Source organism: Natrix helvetica (assembly GCF_964273705.1).
Source record: "Natrix helvetica genome assembly, chromosome: 9".
In the NCBI taxonomy this organism is placed as follows: Eukaryota; Metazoa; Chordata; class Lepidosauria; order Squamata; family Natricidae; genus Natrix; species Natrix helvetica.
In genome coordinates, this window is record NC_138560.1 from 27,314,790 (window position 1) to 27,338,770 (window position 23,981).

Below are 23,981 nucleotides of genomic sequence, written 5' to 3' on the forward strand. Positions count from 1 at the left end.
CAGGAGGACTGATTCCAGACCACGATGGTTTGCCGCAGTGGGTGATCTTTCCAGGAGGCCCATGAAGGTAAAGGGAAGAAAGAGTGCAAGGCTCCTCAGGCAGCACTGGGGCCGCCTGCTCAACTAGGAGAGTTGACTGAAGCTTCTCCCGAACGCCTGTGGGGCTTCTATATGTCTGGCTTCCTTCCCCCTTGAGCTCCATCTCCTTGCCCAGAGCATCCGGTTTCTCATCCAGCTCGGAGACCTTTTCACTGCTACTCCGCCAGGCCTCACCACATGATCTCATTCCAGCCCACAAATAAATCAGGCAGACTGAGCAGGTTATGACCCATCCACCCTTGGGATGGAATCCAGATGTTGCTGGCCAAACGATTCGCTTCCTTTTTTGGGAAGACATACCCCACCACTAGTGGATTCCAGCAGTATAGAGGTACTAGGCGCTCGGTTGCTGAGTGCCTGGAAGTGGGGGCAGAGCATCCCCTCCCCCTGTTCAAATGCTACACAAGCCACCCCCTTCAGATAGCCTGTAATGTTGCTGAGTATCTTCTGCAAGCAGGAAAAGGTCTGACCCAAACTTACTCCTTTTCCCAAGCTGCTGAACTCCCTGAACTCCAGTTCAGGGAGAAAGGATGGTGTGGGGAAAGCCATAGGACGCCAGTTACTTTGGCTGACATTCACTTATTGTGAGCTCTGCTTGCCAGAGAGTATTGACTTCTGTTGCAGACTTTTTCCCCTTTCTTTCCACTCTGGAGAAACATGGGCTGCCCAGCTGCAGTTGGATGCAGCGTCAGACTGGCTGGACGTGAAGCAGTGCTACCCTTGGCGGGAGCAACCCTTATCATGGGGCACCCTTCCCCTTATTTGCACTAAATCCTGGGTGGAGCAGAGGTCTGGGCACACCCAGCAGCATCAGATGGTGGGTTGGAAGAGGAAGTGCTGAATTCTTCAGGATTTGGGAAGCAGCTCAGTGAGAAGAGTAAATGTCGAATCCAGCACAGCAAACCCACCTCATCCCCCCCCTCCCCCCATTCTCCAAGTGAGTTGTTCTTAGTAATCCATTAACATGATTTATTAGAGAAAGTCAGAAAAGGAGGGGAGAGATCCACTGACCAGAGGTGAGCAACCCCACCAACAGGCAGACACCCAGCTGTGGTCTCGGACTCCCCACAGCAAAGCATTTGAGGGAATGGCTACATCGTGCATTTATAGGAACATGCATAGCATTTCACCAAAGAAATTCAGGCCACAGAGAATGTCTGCAGAAAACGACAGAGCCCCTTTCTTCTAGGTGGGAGGACAGGCTTGAAGGGTGGGAGACTCCCAGGACAGAAAGCAGCAGATAGAAAGTCCAGGCCCAGAGGTGGGAGGGTAGTAGAGGTCAGGGGATTCAAAACTCAAGGGCAGCGGTTGGGAGAGAGAAAAAAACCGGAGCCTCTTCTGGTGCCTTGCAAGCTTTCTTTTCCAGCCACTCAGGGATCCCCAGGGACAAAGCAAAGGAGGGATGTCACAGGACTGGCTGCCACTCCAGAACCTTGGGGGAGGGGGGGGGATGAGAGAGATGGTGCTCCATGCCTCGGGGACGGAGGTCTTGTTTCCCCTGCAAAAGTGGGCAGACTAGAAAGAAACATGACGGTGGAGGGAGAACAGCTGAGCTTGCTCCTACTAACCTTCGGATAACCGGGATGGATCCCAGGGAAGAGCCGATGCACCTGGATGGGAAATGGAAGGCTCCCACCCTCTGAGAGACATGCACCTGCTCCCTTCCGAACCCAGAAGGAAATGGCCCACAAGGCAGGTTGTGGTTGGTGGGGGTGGACTTCACTGCCATGCTGCTAGTGAACAAGGGAAGCGGCCCGAGCTCATCAGAGACAGGCCGGGTGAGAAAGCCACCATTTTTGTCTGGCAGGAAAGAGGTGGCTGGTGTCAATCGGCAATGCCAGGGAGAGGAGGACCATCCCTGCTCTGCCGCTGCCCCAGGAGAGAACTTTGGCACACACACAATCTAGAGGACAACTGCCCGGGATGCCTTTTCAGAGACTGCCGGCGCAATCGCGACACAGGATCTCATCGTTGTCAGGGATGAAGCCCTTCCCCACCAGGGAGGTAGTGCAGCGGGAGCAGCTGAAGCAACTTTGGTGCCAGTGGCGATCCTCAAAGGAGACGTACTTGCCTCCCCCGAAACCTGGGGAAGAAAGAGGAGGCATGGGGCAGGGGTCCACCTCTACCCGATTCTGCCGGAGAGCCAGCTCTCTGGAGTCCCCCTCCCGCTCGACTTACCTGTGATGGGCTTGGCGCAGGTGCTGCATTTCTTGGCATAAAGGCTGCCGAAGCACTTGATGCAATAGGGCTGATCCTCTTGGGAGGTGAACTGCTGCCCAGCCAGGGGGGCTTCGCAGCCTGTGCAGACGAAGCACTCCTTGTGCCATGGCTCGTCCCGGTAGGTCACTCCTCCCTTGGTCAGGGACTGTGAGCACAGGAGTAAAAGCTCACCTCAGGGTCTGGCTTGGGCCCCCCTGCCCTAGGACGCTCCTACCAGCTGCATCCCCCTCCCCTCCCCTGTTCAAGATCCAACCTTCTTGCAGCGGGTGCAGCGTGGCGCAAATTTGCTCTCGTAGCAGGAGACACAGTAATACTCGTTCTGCTCCGGGATGAAGGAACGAGCGCCAATGGGCTGCTGGCAATTGCTGCAGAGGAAGCAGTGCTCATGCCAAGTCTGCCCGTTGTACTCCAATTTCCGAGAACCTGTGGGCAGAAAGAAGGTGGGTGAGCACCCAAAAGCCCAGGGGCTGCTGGGTCTGGATCTAGGGGCATCATCAACGCACCTGGCATGACCACCTGTTGGCAGGCCACACACTGGGAGGAGAACTCCCGGCAATAGCAGCCATTGCAGAGCAGCTCCTGCCCCTGGCAGGTGAAAGGCTCATCGGCCAAGGAGCGGTCGCAACGGAAGCAGCGGAAGCAGCCCTCGTGGTAATGGCGGTCCTCATAGTAGAGCTCCTGTGGGGGAGAGAAGCAGAGGTCAGGGGCTAGTTGCCTACCGCTTCCGAGCACCTGGGACTGAGGTTTGTGTTTCTCCTGTGGGAAACAGAAGTGCCAAACCCTGTCAGCTGCCACCTGCCGCGAAGCCCACCTGTACTTTGCCCCCCCCCCCATCTAAAGTACCATCCCAGATCCCAGAAGACAAGGTATGGGGCGTCTGTTCCACTAATGGGATCTGGCCTATTGGGATTCTACACAGGACGAATGGGACAAACATTGTGCGAAACAATTAAGTTTGATAACAGCAACAAAGCAATATGAGAGCCTTTTGACCTCCCAGGATGTTGCACCAGGTGCCTCAAAGCAGCTGTCTTGAAACAAAGACAAGTGAACAAGAGGCTTCTGCATTTATACACACCAGACTATCAGGCATTCAGGCTGCCTTAATAAAGACCACAGGCTTTTTAAAACACCCCCCCACCCCCACCCCTGATAAAGCCCTCGAACTCCATTTTATACTTAATCTGTCTCTGCATCACCACCTCTCCTCCCTCCCTCTCCTCCCCTCCTCGTCTGAATCCTGTCAATCCAGCCTCAGCCCCAACCCCCCTAGCCAAGGCACGCCAAGACATTCCCATTTCTCCAAGAAATTGGAACTGGGCAAGAACAGTGGGGTGGGGAAAGGATCAATGGAAGAGCTTGCAGAGTGAGGACTGGGAGAGAGGAATAAATGAAAGGGGTCAGCAGCTGAGACGGTGGGTCAAAAGGGCAAGTGCTGAGCCTCGAGAAGGCCAAGGGGGCCATGGGTCTTCTCCAGTCACCCAGGTAGTCCAAAAGGCTGGAAATATCGGGGCCTCCTTAGCAAGGGTGGGGGGGGAGGGGGAGGGGGGAAGCAGGGGCAGCCTGAGCAGAACTGGGGCACCTCACCCGGCAGTCATGTCCAATCAGCTCCTTGCACTCGTCACAAGTATTGGCAAAGTGGGTGTCATAGCAGGGGATGCAGAAGGGACCCTCATCTCCCTGGATGTACTTGCGCCCATAAAGAGACTCCTTGCAGCTGGCACAGTCAAAGCCCTCCATGGTCATGTTGCTGGTTGGAAGTCAAGGTGCTTCCTGGGAAACAAGAAAAACAAACCGCAGTTGACTTCCCTAGCCACGTTTCGGGGGGAAGATCTTCCCGCTGGGGAAAGTGGTCCTCCTTCTTTGGCTTGTAAGCTCAGAGTGGCACCCTCCCTTCCCCAGCTCTGAGCTTACAAGCCACACCTGGCCCTGGTGTTGAATGGTGAGGGAACTGCAAGATAAAAGAAATGGTTTCTGATTTCATTTTAGACAAGGATGGGCTTTATGTCCAGAGGCTCTCAGCCTCCACTGGTGATGGCAGAAGTCCATTTTCAAACTCTGGGGCGCCCTTGGCTAGGTAGCCCTCCAGCTTTCCTTGACTCTCAGCCAGGCAAATCCAATCTGGGATTGGGGGCAAATCTACCACTCCACATTTGTTGCCAGCAGAAAGCCAATTCTCCCCAGAAGCTTTGGCTAGAGGCTGCCCTCCTACATGACCAGAGTCGTGGGAAGGGGAGCATCTTTGCCCTGCCCAGGTCTTCCAGTGCAGCAAAAGCAGATGAGCAAGGCGCTGCTATCCTCTTACAAGAAAGCCAATGGGTTGGTCTCCAGCCAGGAGCTCCCGCATTAGCATGCCTGGACTAGCTGCCCTGAAACTGGGAGAGGGTGAGCAATCGCTGTAGCCTCCAGGAAATTCAAGCGTTTCATTTCTTTTTGATATAAACCAGAGAAGGAAGGAGGAGGGGGGTATGAAGCGGGATGAGGAAGAGGGAAAACTGCAAAAGCAGCACATGTGCTGCCGTGTTGCAACAAAAGCTGAACTTCCACTGGTCTTTGCCAAGCCGAGGGCCCTGCCTCCTGGGACAAGTGCTGTCTGGAGCAGAATCACCACATCCTGGCTTTCCAATATTCCCGGCCAATCGCTAGGTTTATACTCCATAATATGAACAACATTTCTACTTTTAAAATCAATAATACCCATTTAGCTGCTATATAAGAAACATCGTTTTTATTATTTAATCTAACAAGTCCAGTGTACTGGGTCACCCAGCTCTCCTGCAACATTCCAAGTGGATAGCTTGCAAACTTTCTTCAGCAAGCACCATCTTTTGTCCCTTCTCCAAACACTAAAAAATATTTCCTTACATTTGAAACTGGACGTCCAACAGTGTCCAGAGACAAGAGCTCTCTTCGTATGTGCTCCTCGTGCTTGGAAACAGATGCTATTTTCTAGGTCTCACTATGCCTCTCTTCCCTGTGATTCAATATCTCATCTCTAGAAATGGTGAGAATGAAGTTCCCACAGGGGGGAGGGAGTCAACTCCTTAACAAATTCTTTCTCTAAAACAAGAGTTTGCACTTGGGTAATGGGAGAGCCTGAAGGGAACAGGAGAAGAAAGGAAAACCTTTCAGGGGTGCTCAAGTGAAACAAATGTGAAGATGGACAACACAGGAGCCTGCAGAAGTGATCTATCTGCAATGCTGGCCTTCCTGTCTGAAAACAAGGTGGTGGGCATCAATTCCACTGGCACATTTGTGACAGTCTGTGAAGAATGAAGAGCCGGAGCAGCAGAGGGTCACCCCTGAGTTGGCGAGAAAGGATGTGCACGTGCAAAGGCAGGAGGTGCTATCACATAGACTTCCTCCACAAGAAGGCGTGATGAACTGAGAGCAGCCGAGTGAAGGAGGGCAATGAGCAGAAGCAATGGGCTTAGAAGCCCTCCAGAAACTTAGAAACCTCGTTTAGGGTCTTGGAAGCCAAACATGGCAACAGAAAGAGAGGATGGACTCCAAAGTGTGCTAAGGAGGAGATTGTACCTGATAAGAAGACAAAGGATCATGGTAAGTGGTGATTCATGACTACCAAAGGAATTGAAACAAAGGGTATGTTGACTGGGCCTATTAGCTCAAGAGTTACACACTGTCTGCCTGGAGTAAAGATCAAGGACATGACAGAACAACTCCCAAGACCTTTCCAGTACACCGACAAGGCAATTATCCCTTCTTGCTTAGACGTGTGGAACAAATGATACTGAGAAAGAGTTGCAGCCAAGACGCCACAGGCATGCAGACCTTGGAAGAAAGCGCAAGGTCTCAAGTGTGCTCTCATCCTTTCTGTTTTCAGATTAACAGAGTTGGAAGGGACCTTATCTAGTCCCTTCTAGTCATCTAGTCCAACCCCCCGCTCAAGCAGGAGACCCTACACCCCTGGTGGCAAATCTATGGCATGTGTGCCAGAGGTGGCACACAGACACCTCTCTGTGGGTATGCACGCTGTGGCTGCAGCACAGTATGCCATAGGGCAGGTGTTGGCAAGCCATGGGCTCTTTTGTCCCTCTGCTGCAGCTCCCTGTTGGGTGATCCCACCACTGGCTGGCCCTGCCCCCGCCCTCCCCTCCCCCAGTCACCCAAAGCAGTCATTGAGGGCTGAATCCAAGAGACATGGATTTCCTCTGCCTTCTGCGTTCCCACCCTCCGCTGAAGTGAACCAAATGGGCCAGGGTCTCCCTCCTCACTAAGTGGCCCCGCCAAGCCCACTTGCAAACTCCGCCGAGCACAGCTCTATAGGTTTAGCTCGCACATCCCTCCCGGCCAGTGCCATCATGGCGGCAGGGAAGGTGTGTGCCCTGCCTGCTCCATTGTTGCCAGCCAGAGGTGGGACTCTGCACCACTGCCTCCCAGTCAGAGTACTATATTTGTTTGCTTGCTGGTTGCCTCCGAGGAGGGAGCTGCGCTCAAGCCACCGCCCCGGGGGAGAGAGGGAAGGAGGGGGTCTCCCCAACAGGATCCAGGCTGTAGTTGCCTTATTTTGCGTGGATCGCTAACGCTTGGCTTTGCCTGCCACCCTCCATGTGAAGCTGGGCAGGAGAGCACAGATGGATGGATGGGATAGATAGCAGAGACAGAGAGGGAGGGAGGGAAAGAGAGAGAGAGTGGGGGGAATGAGAGACAGAGACAGATGGGCAGATAGAGAGGGGGAGGGGAAGAGAGAGAGAGTAACAGGCAGAGAGGGGGGGAGTGAGTTAGAGAAAGGAAACACACAGAGGGGGAAAGAGAGAGGGAGGGAGCAAGGGGAAGAGAAAAGAGAGGGGGAAAGGACAGAGGAAAGAGAGAGAGAGGCAGAGAGTGAGAGAAAGAGAAAGGGAAGGGAAAGAGAAAAACAGGGGAAAGAGAGAGGCAGAGAGGAAGGAGGGAGGGAAAGAGAGAGAGAAACAAAGAGAGAGGGGGAGGGATAGAGAGAAAGAGAGGGGGAGGGAGGGAAAGAGAGAAATAATATTACAAAAGTTTTTTTTTATTGTTGCTAAGCGTAGTATTTCAGAATCAGGAAAAAAAATGAAGGGGCATAGAAATGAATTTCATGTTTTTCTTAGAACAATTGGCTGAACTCTGTCTTGTTTATTATTATTTTAGGTAGTAAAACCTCATTATTCAGGTTAAATTGCGATAAATAAGTGGGTTTTGGATTGCAGTTTGGGCCCTCGGCCTCTAAAAGATTCATCGTCACTGCTGTACATCATTTCTGACAAATGACAGTCCAATCTCCTCTTGAAAGTTTCAAGAGATGAAGCCTCCACAAATTCCGAAGGCAAATTTGTTCCATCGGTTGATTGTTCTCAGAAAGTTCCTCCTTATTTCTAAGTTGAATCTCTCCTTGTTCAGTTTCCATCCATTGTTCCTTGTCTGGCCTTCAGGTGCTTTGGAAAATAGGTTGACCCCCATCCTCTCCATGGCAGCCCCTCAAATTCTGGAACCCTGCCATTGTGTCTCCCCTGGTCCTTCTCTTCCCTAGACTAGCCATGCCCAGTTCCTGTAACCGTTCTTCATAGTCTCCAGTTCCCTAATCATCCTGGTTGCTCTTCCTGCACTTTTTCTACAGTCTCAACATCTTTTTTATAGCGTGGTGACCAAAACTGGATGCAGTACTCTAAGTGTGGCCTTACTAGGGCTTTATAGAGTGGTATTAGTACCTCACTTGATCTTGATTGTATCCCTCTATTAATGCAATTTAGGATTGCATTGTTTTTTTTGGCTGCCACTGCACACTGCTGGCTCATATTTAGCTGGTTGTCCACTAAGACTCCAAGATCCTTCTCACTGTATTAAGCCTGGTTTCACCCAGTTTATATCTGTATTTTTGGGTTTTTTTTAGCCTAGGTGTAGGACTTTACTTTTCTCTACATTGAATTTCATTTTGTTAGATAGGGCCCAGTGTTCAAGTCTATCAAGTTCCTTCTGGATCTTGAGCCTATCTTCTAGGGTGTGAGCTATTCCTGCCAGCTTAGTATCATCTGCAAATTTGGTAAGTTCCCCTTCTTTTTCCTCATCTGTCGTTTATGAAGCTATTGAAGAGTACTCGGCCTAAGACGGAACTTGTTACCCCACTGCTTACTTCTCTCCATGTAGACCTGGACCCATTAAGGACTACTCGTTGAGTACGATTTGTCAGCCAGTTGCGAATCCATCTGTTGGTGAAGCTATCTATCCCACTTTTTTCTAGCTTACAAAGACGTAGGTTGTGTTCTATTTTGTCAAACTCCTTGCTGAAGTCTAAGTATTTTATGTCCACAGTATTTCGCTGGTCTACTAATTTAGTCACTATGTTAAAGAACGAAATAAGATTGGTTTGGCGCGATCTGTTTTCAACAAACCCGTACTGGCTGCTAGTTATTACTTTACTTAGGTGTTGGCAGATCTGTTTTTTAAATTATCTTTTCTAGTATCTTCCCAGGTATTGATGTTAGGCTGATTGGTCTGTAGTTTCCTGGGTCTGTTTTTTCCCCTTTTTTGAAGATGGGAACCACATCAGATCTTTTCCAGTCCTCTGATGGCTCCCCGGTGCTCCACGATTTTTGAAAGATGTGGTGCAGTGGTTCTGAGATGACATCTGCACCTGCCAGCTCCTTTGGAACTCTGTGATGTAATCCATCAGGCTCTGGTGATCTCTGCAAGCCATGACATGGCTACACAAATGGGGTATCCATGGGAAAAATGTAGTTTCTGGAGCCAGGGCTTGAAATATCTACGTCAAGGACTGTTGGCACAAGATACATCACATCAAACAAGGATTGGTAAAAAAAAATAAAGTATTTGGCTAACGTGGTAAAATTAGTTTGGGAGACTTTAAGTAGCAACTGGAAATGAAAACCCTGCGCCATAAAGATGTGTGCACTGTAGAAAGTGAAGGTGCTGCTGAATGAGGGCCTTTTAAAGGATTGTTCCCTACGCTATGGCCTGGTACTGGGCCATGACCCCCTCAGAAACAGGCCGTGCAAGTGGCAGGCGAGTGCACAGCTCCATCTGCACAAGTGGTGGGTACTCGTGTGTGTGCGCTTGTGTGTGAAGCTCCATTTGTGTCAGTAGTGGGTGCGCCCAAATAGAGCTACAGACATGGGCGCAAGAGCCCATTGCTTGCACAAATGGAGTTTCACACTCACATGCGAGTGCAAACAGAGCTTCACACGCATGTGTGAGTGCCCGCTGCTCTCCGCTAGCAAGGCATCATTTTTCTCTTCCCTGCCCTCCCCCCCCAATACTGGAAAGGGTGGGGACCATGGGCTTTAAACAACTCAAAGAAAAAGCAGAATATTGGCTGGTGAAGGTCATGGCCTTCGCTACTTCTACAGTAACGTTCAGTGTCAAAAATAATATGGATAGCAAAAAACATTATAGGCACAATGGGGATCTGGTGGATTTACCAAAATGCAACAGTTATTTGAAAGAAACAGAAGCAAGACAAAAGGGAGCAGGATTTAAACTTGATAGACATCTAATCCAGGACAGCTCTTTGTTTTGAATGAGCTTAAATCTCCAGGACCAGTTAAACTACGGGGAAGAAAGAAAGGAACAAAGGGCAGGTCTAGACAATCCTTGACACATTTGCCTTTGAGAAATCCAGAACAGGGAAGTTCTGAAGGTGACTGAAAAAGGGGCAGGTATTGTCCCTATCTCAGAAGGAAAAGGCAAGAAAGGAAATTCCGATAAATTACAGAGTCGCCTCAGAAGAGCACTTTGAAAATATAGCAGTAGTACCAGTAATTACAGGTATCGGTATGGGCTTTCTGCCAGATTCATCTCATGTTTCTGATTGGATAATTTCCTCAATACATTGCACATTGCTATAAATAAGTATTTTGTTTTCAGTGAAGTATTGGATGAAGCCTATTGTGGCATGATTAGGATTCTTAGGACTTTCCTGGCCCCAAAACCAAACTTAAAGAGGATGATCAATTATTCCTCATCAAATGGAGGCAGGTGGGGTGGGATGCACCAAAGATCAGTCTTGGGCCTTTACTTTTCATCATTTTCATGGGATGATTAAAATTTTAGATCAAGGAGGATTAAGATGGAGAAAATGCAAATGAAATTTGCACAAATGTAGACTAGTTAATAACCTAAAGGACAGAAATGTATAGCAATAAGATTCCCAAGGAACATGAGAGATAGGGAAAAGGTCTGAGAGTAACAACATTTAACAGAGATGAGGAATAAAAAATAATGCTCAGATATGCAACTGAATAGGACCCAGAGGTATCCTGTATCAGCAAAGAAGACCTGCAGTTTTAGATGGCTAAATTTATTTATTTATTTATTTATTATTCGTATTTATAGACCGCCCCCTCTCCCGAAAGGGACTCGGGGCGGTGTACAGTCACTAAAATGCGTTATAAAATACATACATAAAACAGTTAAATAATTAAATACGTAGGTGGAGGAGGTTGCAAGACTGTATATAGAATAATAAATATAGTACATTAAAAACTCTAATAACCCAAGAGTTAAAATATTACCCAAAATTACCCATTAAAATATATCCACCGGGAGGTAAAAACTAAGAATGTGCCAGGCCAGCTAATCGAAACAGGTGAGTCTTTAATTTTTGACGGAAGGAACGGAAGTCAGTGGTAGTTCTAATGTCGGGGGGGAGGTCATTCCAGAGGGTTGGGCCCATCACAGAGAAGGTCCTACCCCTAGGCGTCGCCCGCTGGCACTGCCTAGTGGACGGCACCAGTAGTAGTCCCTCCCTGTGAGAGCGGATTGGTCGTAGGGATGTGTGCGGGAGGATACGATCCTGCAGGTAACTGGGTCCTGTGCCATGGAGCGCTTTAAAGATGGTAATCAATACCTTGAAACGCACCCGAAAAACCACAGGTAGCCAGTGCAGCTCGCGCAGGAGAGGTGTCACGTGGGAGTATCTTGAGCTCCCCATAATCACCCGCGCGGCTGCGTTCTGGACTATCTGTAGTCTTCGGATGCGTCCCAAGGGAAGCCCCATGTAGAGGGCATTGCAGTAGTCCAGGCGAGACGTCACCAGCGCATGAGTGACCGTGCGTAGGGCATCCCGGTCCAGTAGGGGGCGCAATTGACGCACCAGGCGAACCTGGTGGAACGCCCCCCTTGCCACGGCTGCCACATGGTCATCCATAGACAGCCGGGCATCTAGGAGGACGCCCAAATTGCGCGCCCGCTCCACAGGGGGGAGTTGTTCACCCCCTATGGCCAGCGATGGAGTTAGCTGGCTGAACCGGGGTGCCGGTAGCCACAGCCACTCAGTCTTGGAGGGGTTGAGTTTGAGTCTGTTGTCCCCCATCCAGACCCCGACGGCTTCCAAACACCGGGACATCATGGTGGCATCATGTTCCATCCATGGGACGCAGTCGTCCCACTCTCCTACTTCAGCCTCTCAAGGATGCCCCCCCCTTTTTAAAGAAACTTTAAAGAAATTGGAATAGATTCAGCGGTCAACGTAGACCCCGTGAAGAACAACAACTGAAGGAGCTGAAAAAAGACGGGGGGGGGGGAGGGGAGGGGGGGGGAGGACAGCATCCTTCAAATATCAGACTATTTTCTCCTCATTCCCAAGGGCAAGTTACACTGCAAGGATTCTGTTCCAGAAAGGCATTATGATACAGAATACAGCATAACAGAATTGGAAGGGACCTTGGAGGTCCTCTAGTCCAGCGATGGCGAACCTTTTTTGGCTCGCGTGCCACAAGTGGGGGGAGCGCGGGGGGGGGGGGCGTGTGCGGGCGTGCCGCACCCATAATGCAACGCGCCCCCAGTGCGCATGCGCGCACAATGCGCCCATTTTTGCATGATTTTTTCGCCTTCCCCAGGCTCCAGAGGCTTTATAGGAGCCTGGGGAGGGCGAAAAGAGCCTCCCCCGCCCCCCCCAGAGGCTTCAGGGAATGTCCCGAGGCTTCCCTGAAGCCTTCAGAACACTTAAAACCTCCCCGCCACCCCCGGAGGTTTCAGGGAACGTCCGGAGGCTTCCCTGAAGCCTTCAGAACACTTAAAACCAACCTCCGAGCAACCCGGACTTCCGGGTTGCTCGGATGGTCGTTTTAAGCGCTCTGAAGGCTTCAGGGAAGCCTCGGGACGGTCCCTGAACAGGCACGAGACGTGCGTCTCCATCGCCCGGGCCCGGATCGCCTCCACCGCGCGGCGCCTCAGGCTCGGCGTCCATGCGCCCGGCCTTCACATCACTGCCGCCACCGCCGCCACCGCCGCCAGGACGGGGTCGGCCGAAGGGAAGTCCGTCAGGCTTCAGCTGCGCCGCCCTCGCCTCCTCCTCCTCCTCCTCCTCTAGCCGCGCCATCGCAAGGATTAAGGCGAAAGGGGGCGGGGGCGGGGAAAGCGAAGGGGGCTTTGCATGATTTTTTCGCCTTCCCCAGGCTCCAGAGGCTTTATAGGAGCCTGGGGAGGGTGAAAAGATCCTCCCCCGCCCCCCCGGAGGCTTCACGGAACGCTCGAACGCGGCGCCGGGGCCCGGCAGGCAGCGAACGAGTCGGAGCCTGCCGACTGGAGGAAGAGGGTGAGAGGCGGGTCCTGTGAACGGCGGCAGCAGCGGCGACAATAGTCGCAACTCGGCTGCCTGCCGCCTTTCCCCTCCTTTGTCTCCCAGCCGGGGCGGCCAGCCGGCAAGTTACGACTATTGTCGCCGCTGCTGCCCCCGTTCACAGGACCCGCCTCTCACCCTCTTCCTCCAGTCGGCAGGCTCCGACTTGTTCGCTGCCTGCCGGGCCCCGGTGCCGCGTTCGAGCCGGTGGGGGAAAGGAGGAGGAGAAGGAGGACAACAAAGCCCCCTTCGCTTTCCCCGCCCCCGCCCCCTTTCGCCTTAATCCTTGCGATGGCGCGGCTAGAGGAGGAGGAGGAGGAGGCGAGGGCAGCGTCCTAGCGGCGGTGGCGGCAGCAATGTGAAGGCCGGGCGCAAGGACGCCGAGCCTGAGGCGCCGCACAGTGGAGGCGATCCGGGCCCGGGCGATGGAAACGCATGTCTTGTGCCTGTTCAGGGAACGTCCCGAGGCTTCCCTGAAGCCTTCAGAGCGCTTAAAACGACCATCCGAGCAACCCGGAAGTCACTTCCGGGTTGCTCGGAGGTTGGTTTTAAGTGTTCCGAAGGCTTCAGGGAAGCCTCGGGACGTTCCCTGAAGCCTCCGGGGGGGGGGGAGAGGCTCTTTTCGCCCTCCCCAGGCTCCTATAAATCCTCTGGAGCCTGGGGAAGGCGAAAAATAGCTTTTAAAAAGGTGAACTCAGCTGGCCAGCGCGCGCACGCGTGCCATAGGTTCGCCATCATGGCTCTAGTCCAACCCTCTGCTCAAGTTGGAGACCCTATACCATTCCAGACAAATAGCTGTCCAATCTCTTCTTAAAACCCCTCAAGTGATGCAACACCCAGAACTTCTGAAGGGAGGTCATTCCAGTGATAGGGCCTGTCCTCCCTCCGTCAGGATAGTTTGAACTCCTGACCTGGCCTGGGAGGGTCTGTTTGGCGTGCAGGATACTGGAGGCCTGTAGTGGTTACATATTAAGCTTATTGGACCAACACCTGAGGAGGCTGGGAAACAGATGCTGCTTCCCATATGACCTGGCCTAGGCCCTACCTTCCATTAAACCGTCTGCTCCTCTTTCCCCACCCTGGGGCCAGAAGCAACCTGAAAGACATTTTTCCACAATAGACAACACGTTTCAAGGCTTCCAGAAAGAACGGAGCTGTTACAATTATTAACATCCACCCCAAGCAAATCTTGAAATTGGGTCTTCTGAATAATTTGACTCCCATTTCAGTGAACTGAGAGCCAAGTGAGGAGAAGCAGCACAGCCTAAAATGAAAGAAAGCACCTTCCTCGGCTTAGGGGAGAGCCTAGGTCTGGTGGGCCGCCTCTCCCAAGTTTTAGCAGCATTGTGTGACTATAGTGGGTTGGGGTTTGCTGCTCCGAGAAGGCCAAGTGTTTTGCCTCCCACTCCCAATGAGTGGATGTCTTTCAGCTGACAAAGAAATGGGACTTTTGGAGACAGGTTCATACGGGAGGCAAAAACCACACTTCCTGCAAGCAAGAAACAGCCCTTTTCACTGGGGACACAATACAACTGGCTATTCAGCTGAAAAGCACTCTTTAGATGTACTGGGAAGAGGAATATCCTTGGGGAACAGGAGAAAGAACCACAATCAAGACAAGGGTCACAAAAAGGAAATCTAAATCTGGGGCAAAAATGCAATTTGAGAAAGCATCTCATGCAAGAGGAGGGGTGGAATGTTCAGACTTGCAAGATTGTAACCCCATAATAAAAGTAAAACTGGCCGTTCTTGGTTAACAACCACTCATTCACCAAGCATTCAAAGTTATGGTGGTCTTGAATTTAAATGGTGGATACGGGTCCTCCAGGTTTCAGCCATTCCAGCACCCCCATGGCCACATTATTATTGTGATTTTGGCATTTGGTAGCTGGCTCACATGATGGCCATTTTCAACCTTCCCTATCAGCTTCCTACAAACAAAGTTATCAACGGGAAGCTGGCAGAGAATGTCACAAGTTGGCTGAGCAAATGTCCCCCATCTTTGCATTCTGTCTGTCCCTCTGAGCTCACGTTGCGCCATGCCACCCCCCCCCCCACCCTCTCCCACCCGGCAACAGCTGCTGGCTTGCCTGCCTGCCTCCCTGCTGGCAAGCCACCTGGGACTTGCAACGTCCTTCTGGTTTCCCCAAAGTTTGGTTGTTGGAAGCTTATAGGAAATTGTGAGGAGGTGCCTGTTTAACGACCCACAATCTTTGCTTAATGACAGCAACAGGGACTGCAGGAAGTTAATGGTCTCCAAGGATAACCCTCTAAAGAAGATACTGTGGTGATCTAGGTACCATCCTGTAGCTGAGTCTGCCTTTTCAGGATTCCTGGCTGATCCTTCGGTGAGAGCACAGTCTCCCTTGCAGGTCAGAGGGAGCCCTGAAACCACCTCCCACGGCATGGTCTGACTTTCCAATCCGTGTCCCCATCGCAGGTCTCCATAAAACAAGCAGGGCTGGAAGAGAGGAAGCTGCTCAGGCCAAAGCAAAGCAAAGGAGAAAACTGGAGGCGGGAGACGCTGCTCCCTGGATCGGATTGTGTGTTCAGCCAGGGGAGGCAGCAATTCACCCTCTTCCACATACTAACGTTGCTCAATTCGCTCAAGGGAACTTTTTCCCCAAATTTGGTCAAAACAGGCTCGCTCTGTGGTGGTGACTCTTTGTTTGGAGATCTGCCACGGGGAGGGGAGGGGGAGAGGAGGATATAAATCAGGTGTTTAAGGGTGTGAAGTCTTTGCAAACCTCCCTGATGAGAAATCAAGTCAAGTGGTGGTGTCCTGGTTACTGACAGTAAAAAGAACTTTTGATCTCTTTTCCAGCAAGGAAACACCCACTCCCCCCCACCCCATTTCACTCCAAAAGGGCAGAGAGCCGACAGGCTCAGCCTGTTCTTCTCCTGCCATCTACTGCCGTGTGTTTGCGAGAGGGCGGGGGGAGGACAGAAGGAGATGGGGGGGGGGGGGCTCTGTTCCCTGCAGGAGAGGAAGGCTGGATAGAATTCCCTTAGTAGCAGAGAGCCTGGGCACGGGCCATCCAGTATCAATTACAGCCTCAGCACAAACCAACCATAACTCTCTACAGAAGGCCTTTTTTCCTTGCTTTAAAACCCTGCCCCAGGGAGCAGCGACTCAATACTCCCAGCCTGGTCAAAACCACCGCAAGGAGGTTGTTTGTGCAGAACTTTTCCCCGGAAGAGGCCCTTTGACCTTTCAAGGCCACAATAAATGTCCTCTTTGCTGCAAGAGAACAAGCCATCCCATTTCACCGGGAGATTTGGGTGGGAAGCCTGTCGGGCCCAAGAGAGCACACTGACCCAAACTGCCCCAGTACAGTTCCAGAAGGAGCCACAGAAGTGCTTACGAGGAAAGGGGTTGGGGAGGAGAAGAAAAGGGACACCATCCTGCATCCATCTATAAAGTTCAGGAAACGGGGAAAATACACCCCCACCCCCACCCCACGTGCAACTGTGGACCATGGATCCGAGAGGCCACCTGAGTATTCCTACCTCTGGAAGTCTGGGCCCTTTTGCATTCAGAGCTCCCAGGTCCCACACGGCAGCTGAGCTGAGGGCAAAGGTGGAGGTTTGTGTCTGAACAGGGGAGAACAATTTCTGATTAAATCCTGCTTTGCCAGTAGGCCCCTGGCAGGAAACACTCTCCCTCGGGAAGGGGCCCTCCTGATTTTGTGGTACCTGCATAAACAACAACAGGTGAAAACTATGCTCAACTTGCAGCCGTACTGGGTAGTGAGAGGATGGTGAGGCTGCCTTTGGAAATGATCCCGAGTGGAGACGGGTGCAAAGCAATATTGGTGAGTGCACTGGAGTCCAGCCATAGTTGAGAAATGCCATTTTGAAGTCACCACAGGGGGTTCCAGCCCAGGGCAAAGTGTGCTTCCTATTCCTAACGCCCCTTAGGAGACGGCACTGGGATCTGCCCCTCCCGCCTAGACTTCTAGGAGAAGCTCACAGAGGATCCCCCCCCCCCCCGCCCCAAGTGCATAGGAAATGGATTCTTTTCTTGGGTGGCCCCTCTCTTGGGAACGTACTTTGGATGGACGAGTGGCTTCCACCCTGTTTACATTTCTCAAGCAGATAAAGTCAATGAGATTCCAAGGTGACTATATGTTTTTCTAGTTAAGTGATTGTGGGTGGACAGATTATTCTGTTCTCTTATTGTATTATTCAACTTCTAATGATTGACTGTGTGCTGCCCAGAGTCCACCAGAAAACCATCACTGTTAAATAAGCCGACTTCTAAATTTTCACAGGGCTCCTCCAACCTGCCCTGGGGGACCTTAGGCATCACCTTCTTGCATACATCCTCATAATTGGGGTGTGTGGAGTGTTCAGGTATAAAGGAATTTTGGGGTATGCTGCTGAAGAGCCCGGATCTGGTGCTCTGCCAGGTAACTGGGCTTCCTGGGTCCTCCATGACTGCCGAGAACCTAGGAGGAAGAGATGCCTTCAACAAACAGCCACTGAGCTGAGGCTGAACATGGTCCAGAGCCTCAGTCAGCCATCAGGTGGCTCAGATACACTGCAAGGAAAGGCCATGTTGAAACCCACAAGGAAGCTTCCTGCTCTGCTAAAAGTTTCACCTTTGGACAAAAAAGGAGTTGCAAAACACAAGTGTGCCAGCGCCTTGGCTGAATCACTGAGGAGACGGGCTGACACATCCGAGGGAGAGCAAGACTGTTTTCCAGGTTCTAAGCTGGGAGCAGCCTCCGTGACAGGAGGGATGGGGCACCAATGGAAGACCCAAGGCCAGATCCTCCTGGATCTTATCCCCTCTGCGTCACTAAGAACATTGGCTTGATGGCATATATCAGACAGGATATCAAAATCCGTTAGTTCCACCTGAAAATGCAGAATAAGGCATCCTTGCCACAAAAGGCAAAAGCTAAATGAACATATATTTTAAATGCCAAGGATCGGAAGAGGTGTGAGTGTGATTTTCCATCTTTGCGCTGCCCCTCCTTCCACCACCTGGACATGCAGGTGATAGCCACAGGCAAAGACAGAAGAGAAGGGCTGCTCTGAACCGGAGGACCCAATCCAGGGCACAAAGCCCCCCCCCCAATCTATCCCAAACGTTTTGCACTCATGAACCTCTAAAGAAACCTGTGGGGAATGTGGGGAGAAGGGCAACCTCACCCATCTGTCTGCTTTCATCTGGTTAGCACGGGAGTTTTCAGAGAAGAGAACGAAGAGGATGCATTTGGCTATGCCCACATACTGCCTCCATTTTTTAAAAGGCCTTTACAAACCAAATGTCAGGGTGTGTTTACCGTACTGTCAAATATCAGCCATGTTTAATATAAACCTACTGATGAGGAGAAAACATTGGGTACATCGCAGGGATGAAATCAACTTACTTTTGCTACTGGTTCGCAATTGTGAGCACCTGTGCAGGACCTTCCGTCCATGCACAGTGTCAAAAACAGGACATGATGACGTCAGGGCGGTCCGCTACGTTTGCCCGGATAGAATTTCACCACTGGTATATCATCTGACTTTATCCCTTCTTTCTCCTCTTCAGCTATCAGAAAAGGCTTCTCTCCAATTGGAAAGTGCTGCCGTGCTTGGGATTCAACTGGAGTCATACCCAAATTAGTCCTGACTTTTGACAGCTGGCAAGTCAGCTTCAGAGCTTTCCAAATAAGAGGCTGAAAGAGCAGTGGCAATTTGAGCCCCAGAACTGTTGGTAACTTTTGGGCTCTGTATCAAACACTCCATAGAGTAGCAATACCCTCTGCGGTGGCTGCAAAACAGGGGTTCAAAAAGGAGCCAGGCATTCAAGCAGTTTTCACCTTCTTTGCAAAATTGGCTCAGGGGGTTCAGGCAAACGTCATAAAGCCCAAGGATGCCGTCTAAAGCAGAAGTGCAAGCCCGCTTCTCTGGGATGTTTTTTTGACTGACACACAACATCAGTTGCGATGCTCAAAATTACTGAACTAAATGCCTCCCATTCTAAACAAGGGTGTGGGTATACCGGTGTCTGATGTGAATTCTTGTAGTTTTTCCTCCAACTGCTCTTTAAAATACAGACAGGCACAGCCACATTAAATCTCTCTCTGAAAGTGAAGAGAAAGAGGCATTTTGGCAGCTCCCAACTGATGCACAGCACATACATTTCCCACCAAACTTTAGTACGGAGTTGCCGAGAAAAGAGGCGAAGAGCAGAGCTTTAAGGAAGGATCCCATTTAGGGCTCTTCTTGAAAGGTGGCTCTGTAGGAGATGACCAGGCTGAGCCTGAGGGTGGGGTCAATTTATTTTATTCGATCCTGGTGAATAGATTGCATAGAATACAGCTCCTTTTGAATTCTATCCTGGCTCCTGGTTTTTTTGTCCAGTAGCTGAGTGAGAGAAGGGTGAACCAAATGCTCAGCTTTGTATGGAGAAGGAAGAGCAGATCCTCCTTGGTCCCTGGCAACTTCTCCCAGTCATTTCTTTATGCAAGGTGGTGATCTCCTCTCCCCCTCCCCCCATAGTTACATCATCCAATGATCACCCTAATTCCTTTCCAAATGTAGCATAAAGGAGCGGAATCAATACACGGTTGGCACACAAAGGCAATAGAGTAACCGAGCTGTCTGTGACAATCCCCAAGCCTATTTTGGTTGCTGCACAGCCTGGGAAAGAACAGAGAGGCATGTGCTGATGACAGAGAGAGCAGGTGGGAAAGGGCAGCTCCGGCATGGGAGGACAGCAAGGTCCTGGCCAGCTGCTTTGGACCCTCCAGGCACCCATATGATGATGGGCCACCACAGAAGGACTGAAGATCGTCTAATCTGAACCGGTATTTTTAGCCTGAGAGATGCCGGGCATTAGTGAAAGCAGGAAAGAGAGCAGAGGATTCAAGCCAGCAGCTGCTCTTGGCAAATACAGCACCCTGGGAGGGGCAGCATCCCCCCAGACACAGAGAAAAGGGGTGTCTTGAGGAGTGGCTCCACTGCAGCTGGAGGGCTGCTCCCTAAAAGTTCATGTTCAGTTGGTTTAAGTGGGTACTCCCGGATGCCTTGACTCCCTGACAAGGGGATCCCTGCAGAGACTCCCACACATTTTGCCAAAAGAGGACGAAGCCTTTGGGTAAGTGTGCATCTGGGGCTCTGGGCTGCCCAAAAGAAAGCAGTTGTGTTCTTCACCCTGCAACCAACATTTTCTTCCCACTTAAGTTGGTCAGCATTGGAAGCTTGAGGCTTCGCTCTTGGCATACAAATGCAGCATGACTTAAATCTCCCCCCCCCCTTTTCATGTTGCTCAGCCAGGGACCTCTGGGAAATCCAGTGCTGCGAAAGGAAAAGGGGAAAGAGCACATTCCCAGCACTCTCGTGGGACAGCTGACGTGGATCCCTGACAGTCAAAACTGCCAAGATGATCTCCATTTGCCTGAGGTATCCACGCACTCCTGGTGGGGATCCAGGCCAGGAGGCTGCCTAAGGCCCAGCGGAGCCTGGCACCCAGGAGGGCAGCAGATACAGCATAAAACAAGCACAGAGCCCCATTCCCCACCTAGGAACCAGAAGATGCAGGGAGTGGCCTTGGAGAGCTCAAGACTCACACTGGCCTCTGTGAGATTGTGAAAGGAAAGGGAGAAAAGGGAAGCCACATTGCGAAAGCACAGCCACACAGCCTTGGGCCTCTCTGAGCAAGAGCTTGGCTTCTGCACGGGAAGCTCTCCAGCTCTCGGAGGGAATAGCTTCGTCTGACAACAAAAGAAGTGGTTTCTCTGGGAAGGCGGTCTGGCGGTGGGGGAGGTGGAGTGGAAAGATCTGGAAAGAGAAAATTCCAGACCATTGAGTCAACTTGCCCAGGGCTGGAGGTGAGTTGGTGGATACAGTGGCTTCTTCAGCAGCCTCAACAGGGAATCCCAACCCCAGGAGGCTCAAAAGAAGGGGCTCTGGAGAGGCCGCTGTCTCTGCCACCCATGCTGTAACCTCAGGGTGGGAGAAACTCCAAGCTCAGAAGACTTTTCTGTACCTCTGCCAAGCCTGCCCTTTCGGCCGCTATTCAGTTGATATAAACTTTCTGCTTCATTGGGTGATCTTGAATTATACCTGGTTGGCAAACCAGTGTGGAGTAAACACAAGAGAATTTTTTTAAAAACCAGGCGTCTATGGTTACTGCTGTTGCAAATCCAGGTGTTGAAAGGCCAGGTGCCTCGGGAGTGTCTGGAGAAAGGATTGATGGGTTGCCCCAGACCTCATCTCCTAGAATCACACCACAATTTCCTATTGCTTTATGATGTAACTCAAGGTATGTGAGAGTTCAGATGACTTCTGCACCAAAGGAAACAGAGAGGGAGGGGAAAGAGCAGCCCATTCATTTGCATGGCCTTGCAATCCACCCTGGACCTCAACAGCCACTTTCCGGTCCCTCAGCATGAGGTCCACATAGAAGCAGAAGGGAGACCATGATCCACACCTCCAGAGCCACTGACCCAAACACCGTGGGAGGTTTGCAACCACATCTCCCCACCAGAGGAATCTAGGAAAATATTTGCCCCTACTTCTTCTGCCCCAGCTGGAAGGATATATGGCCCTTTGGGTGGAATGGAGAACAGAAGCAGAGCAAGGGTGTTTTTCTGAAGCCAACTCAGCAGCAAAAAACGGGACTTAGTCTCCATCCTAAGCACTGACCAGGCGAGAGAGCATCATAAAGGAATACTTGTAGCCACACTGCAGTCCCATGCTTTAGGTTTGGAAAGAGCAGGCCAGGCTTTGAGCATTTTGGCCAGAGAATGAGGAGGTGGGGGGAGGCATCTCAAGGTGCCACAGAGACCATGCAGGAGGCTGTGGGTCTGAGCTGGCTTTTCTGCTTTGAAAGCCAGCAACAAGCGGCTGTTAGTCTTAGCAGTGCCTCACAGCCAAGTCCGTCTCCAGGCTGGCTGCTCCTTGGCATCGGTCCTGGGGATGACTCCCCTACGGAATGCAGCATGGCCCCACAGAAAGAGCCTGATGCTTCAGGAATAGCAGAGATCTGATTCAATAGATGCTGCACTCCAATTCCCAGCCGGCTTGCCATTTTCTTTGGCCAGAGAGTTCAGCCGCCCTGGCAGCGCCTATTTCGCAGTAGCAAAAGTACAAGGCAATGGCCACTAGAGCTGATTGTTTAGGTTTATTCCCTCACCCCAAATATGATTGGCCCCCACTCTGGCTGCAGTGGAAAGAACTATGAAACCTCCAATCTTTCCCCAGGCAAAAGATTTTTTTTAGGGTACATTGCATGAGGTTGTTGTAAAACTGGGCACTCTGAAATGAGAGCTGGCCAAGCGGGCAGCAGGCAAATCATTTATTTTGCTAATGTGAATACGGGTAGATCAAAGCATTATTCAGTAGTCACAAATCATCCAATATATAGAAAGCCCGTATGGTATTGCAGCGGCCAGAACCCTTCTTGGTGCTGCCTGACCAGCTCAACATAGAGTAGAGCTACTCCTTCAACCCTCTGTTAACGCATCTCAAGCTTACAGTGGATGCGCTGCTGGCTTAATCCGCGGTCTTCTAGGATACTCAGGTCTTTCCACCACACATTCGGTGAGCCGTGTCCCTTACTGTGTTTCCGGTTTTCCCTATTTAAGTGCAGAATGCCACATTGAAGACGGATTCTGGAGCTACTGAGATCCCTCTGAAGCTGGAAGCCCTCTTGCTTCCCAATGAAAAGCCACTGCCAAAACCACATCCTGGAGAGGGACCCTGGTCAGGATCTTAACACACCCACACATCACAACACGAAAACACTATGCAAATGCTTTGAAGTCTATTATAATTCCATCTTTTTCTCCTAGTGTGAACTTTTCATTTTTAAAAATGACAACGAGCCTCCCCCCCCCCAATTATCTTTTCACAGAACTGCTGCTCTTTGCTGATACAAACGGCAAAGGAACGGACAGCACAATGCCTCACCTGGTAAGATGCCAAGTGGGCATCTCCAGGGCAAGATGGGCCCCATTCTTTGCGGGCTCAGCCTTTTAGTCCTGACTTCTCTTTGATAAGGAAGTCTCCCCCTAGATGCTATCAGTGCGCTGTGACCAAGACAGGCAGCACCTTTTACAGAGAGGGCAGGCTGACTGGGCACATGCTTATGCCAGTTTCAGCTGCAGTTTTCAAACGGAAGGAAGAAGCCAAAGTGGACGGGGTGGGGTTAGGTCCAGGAGATATGAAGAGATGGCAGGATTGCTGGCAGCGGGTGCAACCCGAAGCAGACACCCCAGCCCAGAGCCATGGGACGGTCACCAACTTGTGCCACCTCTGCCACAGCTCCAGAGTGAAAGAAACCAGCCCTGCCACCCCTTTGTACCAACCGCTTCCATGAGGGCGCTAAGCCTTGCGGGGGCGGTGGGACAAGATCCCTCGCTAGGGGTGGTGGAGGGGGAGGATAACTGCCCCAAAGAATCTGCTCCGTCCCCCTGCAGACCAGGAACGGGGATTTCCTGAGAATAAGCCGGATGCCCCGAGAAGGGCGTCCCGAGGGCAGAGCGGCCCTTAACGTCCCCCGCCCATCCCCCACTCCACGAGCCTCGCCCCCTCCGGAGACCTCGGGCAGAGCAGGACAGGGAGTCAGTGGGGGCTCCGCTCCCGCTGAATCCCTGCGAAAGCCGGCGAGGCTGCTGGGGCCCCAGGCCAGGAGCCCCGCCCCGCCCAAAGAGATCGGCTCCGTGGAAAAAGCCCCGCGAGGCGCCGGGAGGGCTGCTTCCCGCACTTCGGGAGGGTCCGTCCGCCAACCAGCCGGCCCGCGCCTCCCCCTCCCCAGTCGCACTCCCGCCGGGCACTTTCCTTCCCCAACGATCCACCGGAGCCCCAACGATCCACCGCCCCGCCCCGCGCCTGTCCAGGAGGGGAAGCCTGAAACAAAGGGACGGCTCCCCCCCGATCGCCCCCCCCCCGCACTCGCCGCTGACCCGCTTCGGCAGCCCCCGGGAACAGCCCCGCCGGCGCCCCTCGCCCGCTCTTACCGGCAGCGGTCCGGCGCACCACAGGACCGGTGGGAGGCAGCCCGCCGAGTCCGCGCAGCCACGCGAGCCGCCCGCTTTGCCCCCCCCCCCGAGGCGGGGTCTGGGAGCGCATGGGCGGGGCCTGGGAGCACGTGGGGGGCGGGCTT

At 51.9% G+C, this 23,981-nt stretch overlaps 2 protein-coding genes across 3 annotated transcripts in view; one reads left to right on the forward strand and one right to left on the reverse strand.

The window, feature by feature from the left end:
* The window catches only part of LOC309396890 (uncharacterized protein), a 393,556-nt gene that overhangs the window by 191,548 nt on the left and 178,027 nt on the right, over positions 1–23,981 (forward strand). The window lies entirely within an intron of this gene.
* FHL3 (four and a half LIM domains 3) lies at positions 1,042–23,972 on the reverse strand. 2 transcript variants are annotated; one of them, XM_081962426.1, is made up of 6 exons: positions 23,836–23,972; positions 3,907–4,092; positions 2,823–2,997; positions 2,573–2,742; positions 2,278–2,464; positions 1,042–2,182 (listed from the first exon to the last, which is right to left on the reverse strand). In XM_081962426.1, the coding sequence occupies exons 2-6, from the start codon at positions 4,063–4,065 to the stop codon at positions 2,031–2,033; spliced, it is 843 nt and encodes a 280-aa protein (XP_081818552.1). In that variant the 5' UTR covers positions 4,066–4,092; positions 23,836–23,972; the 3' UTR covers positions 1,042–2,030. The 2 variants fall into 2 exon arrangements, with proteins under 2 accessions (XP_081818552.1, XP_081818553.1); XM_081962427.1 differs by lacking the exon at positions 23,836–23,972 and adding an exon at positions 18,256–18,625.

Coding starts and splice junctions, on each gene's coding strand:
- FHL3 (XM_081962426.1), bottom strand. CDS start 4,065: ATGACCATGGAGGGCTTTGACTGTGCCAGCTGCAAGGAGTCTCTTTAT. Junction 2,465..2,572: donor GCTGCACCCGCTGCAAGAAG/GTTGGATCTTGA, acceptor CTGTGCTCACAG/TCCCTGACCAAGGGAGGAGT. Junction 2,183..2,277: donor CTGCGCCAAGCCCATCACAG/GTAAGTCGAGCG, acceptor TTTCTTCCCCAG/GTTTCGGGGGAGGCAAGTAC.